This window comes from Gambusia affinis, linkage group LG11, assembly GCF_019740435.1.
Source record: "Gambusia affinis linkage group LG11, SWU_Gaff_1.0, whole genome shotgun sequence".
Lineage (NCBI taxonomy): Eukaryota > Metazoa > Chordata > Actinopteri > Cyprinodontiformes > Poeciliidae > Gambusia > Gambusia affinis.
In genome coordinates, this window is record NC_057878.1 from 11,794,087 (window position 1) to 11,801,160 (window position 7,074).

At 39.1% G+C, this 7,074-nt stretch overlaps 1 protein-coding gene across 1 annotated transcript; it reads right to left on the minus strand.

Moving 5' to 3' along the window:
- Window positions 1-365: 365 nt before the first annotated feature.
- On the minus strand, window positions 366-6,934 carry lamp1b (lysosomal associated membrane protein 1b). The gene is made up of 6 exons (XM_044132234.1): window positions 6,482-6,934; window positions 2,790-2,983; window positions 2,582-2,710; window positions 2,400-2,463; window positions 1,469-1,639; window positions 366-1,367 (listed from the first exon to the last, which is right to left on the minus strand). Exons 1-6 carry the CDS (start codon window positions 6,540-6,542, stop codon window positions 1,228-1,230), a joined length of 759 nt encoding a protein of 252 aa, XP_043988169.1. The 5' UTR covers window positions 6,543-6,934; the 3' UTR covers window positions 366-1,227.
- Window positions 6,935-7,074: the final 140 nt, after the last annotated feature.

Genomic DNA, 7,074 nt, shown 5'->3' on the forward strand with positions numbered 1-7,074 from the left:
AACTTTCACCGTTTTTGTTCCCACGAAGCATCTAATGACCCAAGTAAAATAGCTGCCATCTATAATTTTGTAAGAATCATTGGGGGAAAAAAATTTAGCAGATATCCTGCAAAACTGAGTTCTGAATTCAACCCATTGGTTTAATGCTTTGAATTTCATGAAATGTTAGAGTTTTGCTCTAAACACTGCACAAGTTATATGACACAGTTGCTGTCACTGATATTTACATTTTGAATCCTGATGTTCCGTGTTTCTCTGCCGGGCATCGGGGATGTTATTTCACTTTCACTTCTAGGCAGTTCAAACAACCAGGAACAGGTCTGACGAGCGACGACGACGAAGGCAAAACATGACACACAGACGACTTTCCTTCACTCACTTTTATTGACTTCTCCTTTAAAAAAAACAGTTCAAACAAGTCCAATAAAACATCATTATTAAATCACTATGTGTATATTAAGATGAGGGGATCACAAAACAAAACAAAAAATTGCATAAATATTTAATTCTACCTTGTAACAATGCATGTTTTAGTTGTAGTAAAAGTACATGGAGGCTATGCGAGACGCGCGTCGTCTCTGCCGTGGCAGCACACTGAATGAGTGAGGGCGTTCCTGTGTGATATTGGCTTTAACTGGATCCCACCCGTGTCCCGGCTGGGAAGGCACCGATCAACACCGACAGGAGTGTTTGGCCACTGTGAAATATTTATTTCAGTGCAACATCTTTCCCTTTTAGCAAACAAAACCCCAAACTGGGCCGAAAAAAAAAAACAAACAAAACCGCTCCCAGGGCCTAGAAATGTTTGCGTTTAATGAAATGTAACCGTCAGAAATGTTCCCTTTTTAAATAACAAACCAAACTTTGGGTAATACCAATTAAATAAAAATGGCCACCCAAGAAAAGGAAAAGTAAACTGCTCAGATCCCACTTCCCTTCACAGAAATCAAATAGAAGAATGCAGCGCGACGCTCTGATCAACATGCATCTCCTGCTTTGCTGGGTACCAGTGAAGAGTTTTAAGAACCTCATAACAATCCCCCAGTGGCGTCCCTTTAGTATGAAAGAAGTCAGCTCAGAAAGCACATGTCTAGTGTTACTGATGAAGGCGAAGAAGAAGAGTAAACACACAGATAGATAAAAGATGAAGGGACAGGGGGGAGGTGGAGTGGTTAAATTCAGGATGGGGAAAGCCCCACTCCGACATCAAGTGACCGCTCCATGAGCTCAGATGGTTTGGTAGCCAGCGTGGCTCCGCTTCCTGCCGATGAGGTAGGCTAAGAGCACGATGAGGACGAGCCCCGCCAAAGCTGCTCCCACTATGATGGGGATCAACATGTCGTCTTCATCCAGCTGACACTCCACAGCTGAGAAAGGAACGACACAACGCTAAGGATCAGAGACTATTGGATCGTCGTTTCATGGTCGTAAGCATGTCGCTGGGTGTTTGATTTTTTATTTTTTTTACCTGCTCCAAAAGCGCTTCCTGACACCCCAAAGGGCTGCAGCTGCACCTGGAAGGTGTTGATGGACAAATTCTGGGTCACAGTCAAAGTTTGCTCCATGCGGCACATGTAGGAGTATCCAAGAGCTCCCTGCAGGAAGTCCAAGCTGCTGTTCTTAGCAGAGAAGTTCCCCTCTGCCAAACACAGAGGAGTCATTAAACTGCAGAAATTCATTTCCGAGGTTCCCACTTTCCATGATCACTGAACAGTAAAGCAGAAACAAAAAACTAAATATATATGGCCATTTCTGTATGGCACTGCAAACATAGCCCCACAAAAACTGCTCTTTAATGCGTTTCTTTGGGACACCAGTCACAAAAAGTCGTGTGATTTGTATCATTAAAACTGCACAAAGTAACCAAATTTAGTCATGTTTTCAATTTAATTTATATTTATTGATATTTTCATTGAAGAAGCTGAAGAAAATAATAAAAACCAACAAGCCTACAAATACAGAAAGTCTGAGGTTTTGGAAAATACAAACTGGAATTAGTTTGACGACAATAAATCAAGATGCTTGGACTAAGATTTCTCATGATAAATAGTAAAGAATACGATAAATGTCCACCCTTACTGAGAGATACAGACTGCATGCTTTATAAGGTTTGTCTTTGGAATTTGATCTTTACTTTTATTGGATTTCATGAGCACAGAAAGCTGAGCCATAACTGAATATTATATAAAAACATTCATATTAATTTAACTTAAGTATTACAGATAGACGAGTTTGTCATTCATCTTGATAATACTAATCTAAAAAAACGTAAAGAAAAATGTGTTTCTTGTGAGCTAATTAGAACAAATTCAGTAATTAAAATATATATATATATATATCCATCACTGTAAAAAAAACAGTAATCACACAACAGGACAGATGCAGAGGAGGAGGCTCACCTTTCAGACCCAGCACACTTGTCAGAGATGCTTCGCTCAGGTGGTACGTACTGGTGGTTGTATTCTGCAGACAAACAGCCACACCTCCACTTTAGTCACAGCAACATGAGCAGGTTTACATCGAGCTCCCGCTGCCATCTAGTGGCGAGGTGCGTGAAGTACAACACGATGCAGAGACTCGCCTGAGTGAAGACAAAGGTGAGCACGGTTTTATTTGCGTCGGTCTTCAGCTCCAGCAGGGCCCTGTCTGCGTCACATGAGCCTGAAGCCAGCGTGGCGTTGGGGTTGATGTTCACCACCTCCTGCACGGTCTGCGAACAAATCAGAGGGTTACGGTCGCCGCCCGTCTGCGGCCGAGGTTTCGCTTAAGCCGTGGCCTCATGTGGGCACCTTGTTCTGGGAGGTGGAGTTGTAGGTGATGTTGAGCTGGAGGCCCATGTAAGCCATTAAACACACGGTGTTGTTGCTGTTGGTCACGTTGTACTTCCCTCTGTCGGGCCGACCGGGGTCTTTGTGTGGCACAGCGGTGGTTTGGGCGGGAGTCGGCGTGGCAACCGTGGCAAAACTCTGATGCAGGAAGGCAGCTGCCAAACAAAATGAATCGCGTCTTTGTTTTATGTTTTTTTTAAACTTCTATTATTCGTAATGATACCAAGTTATGCTACTTTTTACGATTAAAATTATTTTTTGTAATGATGAAAGAGATAACCGTGTTTATTTTTATATATATAAAAAATAAAAATAAAAACTAGCGATGCATGACCTCATTTAACCAAATTATCAGAAGCATGTTTATTATAAAACAAACACATGGTCTCCAAACTAAAATAAAAAACAAACATGATTTACCATCTAAAAATAAGATTCCCCCCCCCAACAGTATCAAACAGATAATGCACATAAAAGAATGATTTCAACTAATCAATATCGACTAAATAAACACAATCACGTATGTGAATGTCGCAAAAAAAACAATTTGAGAAAATTCATTTCTGCACTTTGAAATACTGGTAAAAATGATAAAATATTGCTCATAATCAAGAGACTTTGGAAACATTCTGAAGCATCTTCTTGGTTAAAAAGATTTTTGTTTTAATGTTTGAGTAAAATGAAATTGAAACCTGGTATCTCCAAAGGTGGAGATTTTAATTAAATTTATACAGTTTGGTCAAAGTGTTATACACTTCACTGGAAATGCGTTTATTACTATTACACAAAAACAACAGCAACTAAATTACGATGAATAAAGTCGATTTATAAGATAGATTAGGAGATCCTTATCCTGCACTCTGATGAACTGCTGAATTTCACTTCCTCTTTTAGGGCTGCACAATTTAGTCGAAGTGCTGCTTAGTCTGAAATAGATTTTAAAAATAAAACAAAATGCAAGACATCTGGGAAACAATAAAAGTAGTCCCTTTTGGTTGAGTACACGATTTATAAAGCAATTTATAAAGCCTCTGCAGAAGCACCAAAGAGTAACAACCAAAACACCAGTTGCATGATGGGAGGAAAGGATAATGGAAACCCAGCAGATAAAACTCAACTAATTTGCGTATTTAAATCAGCAATGCAAAGCGTGTTAGAAATAAATAAAATAAAAAAAAAACACCCAAGCAAGGCCGGATCTCATGCAACGCACTGAAAACGAATAACTACTAACAGGATATTTGGGTTGTGGTAGAAGAGCATAGCAGTAATACTTTTAAATAATAATTAACCACATTGAACATTTTCACCGCTGACTTGGTTACAAAAAGTCGGCTACTTTAACTACAGTTCAAGTCTTTGTGTAGTTTATTTAGAAATATACTAGATAAAAAGACCCACAGTAATTAAATTATCTTCTAATATTAAACACACTGTGCAAAAGTTTTAAGCCACACGACATTTCTTTGCAATCTGCAAGAGGAGGCCTAAAAATCTTCATGTAGTAGGTCAAAGGTCCCCGACTCCATTCCTCCAGCTTTTATCTGCTCCAACACACTGAATTACCTCCTTAGCATGACATCAAGGTTGGTAAAGGCCTGGTAACGGGCCACTGCCCTGCAACTTTTAGATGTGCCTCTGCTGCACCACACCTGAACAGAATAATTAGGTTACTAGCAAGGCTCTGGAGAACCGATCTACACAAGGAGGAGGTAATTGAGCCATTTCATTCCAGTTTTTTGTACCTGTGACATCTAAAAATTGCAGGACAGCGACCCCTTGAGGACTGGAGTTTGAAACCTGTGATCTAAATGCTGCAGCAGGGACTGGAGTTGGAGACTCCTGCAGCAGATGACCAGAAAAATCCAACAAAGGCCTGAGAGACGCTCCATCCTCCAGTTTATCTGACTGCATGTCTGTTTCTCAGGTGTCAGAATCACCTTGTTAGGAATAAAATACTATTTTATATTTGTCAACCCGTTTTCTGTAGTATTTTTTATAGATTGAAATAAAGAGCAAGTGTTTGTGACCGATAGTAACGATTATCTAAAAATATCACTTTATATAGCTGTGAGAAAAAAAAAAGTAAAAGTAGTTCTTTGAGTTTATGGGGCTTTAATGACAGAATGACTCTGGTAGTAGATTGAAAATGGTACCAAAATCTAATCAAATTGTGACTCAAAGAATCAAAATTGAATTGTGAGGTTTAATGCCCAGCCTTACCCATATCTTTCGCCATGGCCAAAAAAAAGCTTATTAAATCACTACTGTGGTTTGGAGTTTAGAGAAATTCAAACAATAAAACAAAATTTTAAAAAAATAAAAAAACTCATGTAGCCAGAGCTTATTGCTGAAATTAAAATCAGACAAAACTGTTTTTGATTTGCCTGAAGACAGTCTGATATCTGAATCACTTGTATGCCAAATATTCACTGATTTAATACATGAGCAAATGCCAAATTAGATCATGCAGAATACAAGATTCTTTGAAAAATGTTAATGGATCCGAATATTATGATTTAAGAATGCAAGGCAAAAATATTAACTGTGTTTGAAAAAAGAAAATTGTTAAAATATATTGTCCAACAACAAACCTGACCTCATTATTGCTAAATAAAAGCATTGCCATAACTATTTTAACCACTCTAAAAAGGCACAGATCAGTTGTTGCATGTTTTATGGTAATATCTAAAAGATGAAATTTAAGGATTTCACATCAATCAATCAAATTTTGTTTGTATAGCACATTTCAGCAGCAAGGCATTTCAAAGTGCTTTACTTCATAACAAACAAAGTCATGCAACATAGAATTAACAATCAAAACATGACATTAAGCCAAGTGCTATCATTAAATTGAGCACGTTTCAAATACAATCCTGAACCGGTGGGCTTTTAGTTGAGATTTAAAGGAAGTCAGTGTTTCAGCTGTTTTACAGTTTTCTGGAAGTTCGTTCCAGATTTGTGGTGCAAAGAAGCTGAATGCCGCTTCTCCTCGTTTGATTCAACCTTCCAGAACCAGAGAGGTCTGGAAGGTTGATACAACAGAAGATCTTTAATGTATTGTGGTGCTAAGCTGTTCAGTGATTTGTAAGTTAACAACAGTTTTTTAAAGTCTATTCTTTGAGCTACAGGGAGCCAGTGTAGGGACTTTAAAACTGATGAGCGTTCTGTATCAGCTGCAGCTGTTTGATTTGTTGGACAGACCTGTGAAGACGCTGTTGCAACAATCAATGCGACTGAAGATAAACGCATGGATGAGTTTTTCTAGATCTGGCTGAGACTTAAGACACATGTAGTAATGTAATGTTTTAGACTGTTCAGCGTATTGCCTTTTCGCCATACTTTAAACTTTTAGAAAACGATCTATACTTTTTAAGGCTGACCTGAAAGAAAACATGCAAGTAGAGAAGTAGCGGGCGAGGTTGAAAATGAAAGCTTCAGAAATTCACGTGACTCCATAAAGCACATTAAATATGTAAATAAAAACAATATACGTCATAACTTTGCTTATTGTTTTAACTGCATCATATTAGTAACTGTCTGCATGCTTGCTTGGTTTTAACAGTTCATCATTTAGGTTGAATATCTGCCAGCTTCCGAGCTGCTAGCGTTGTTTTCCAGTAAAGTCATAAAGACATAAAGCAATTACTCACCTAAAATGAGCGGTAGCATCACTCCCATCCAACCCCAAGGCTGTCCGCCAGCAGAGGTCATATTTTCTTTTTCTCCGGGATAATAAAAAAATCACAACAAACGGATAGTTAGCTACGGTTAACTGGGCCGTGCTAGCTAGGCTAACGTCGGCGTCGCAAAAAAGAGAACAACAAAAACACAGACGGAAGTAGAAGACTTGTAAAGCAATGTTACTGAGAAGAAAAACCCAATACAGTCGGTGTTTACTGGTCTCGGATTTCTTTTGTCTGTATGAAAAGGCTTAGAGGTCAATAAGCCCGCATTTAACACTTTATCACCACCACTAGCGCTGACATCAGGGTCATGTGACTCTCGGTTAAGAAACACCGAGAAAGTCACATGACATCGGAGCCCGCTTGAGTTAATGATCCAGCGCTTCTCAATTCCAGTCCTCAGCCCCCCCTGCTCTGCATGTTTTAGATGTACCTCTATTCCAGAGCAGCTGATTCAAATGATTGCATGACCATCAAGGGCTGCAGAAGCCTGTTAATCACCCACATATTCAACCCAGGTGTGTGGCAGAAGGGAAACACCTAAAACATGCAGGGCAGGG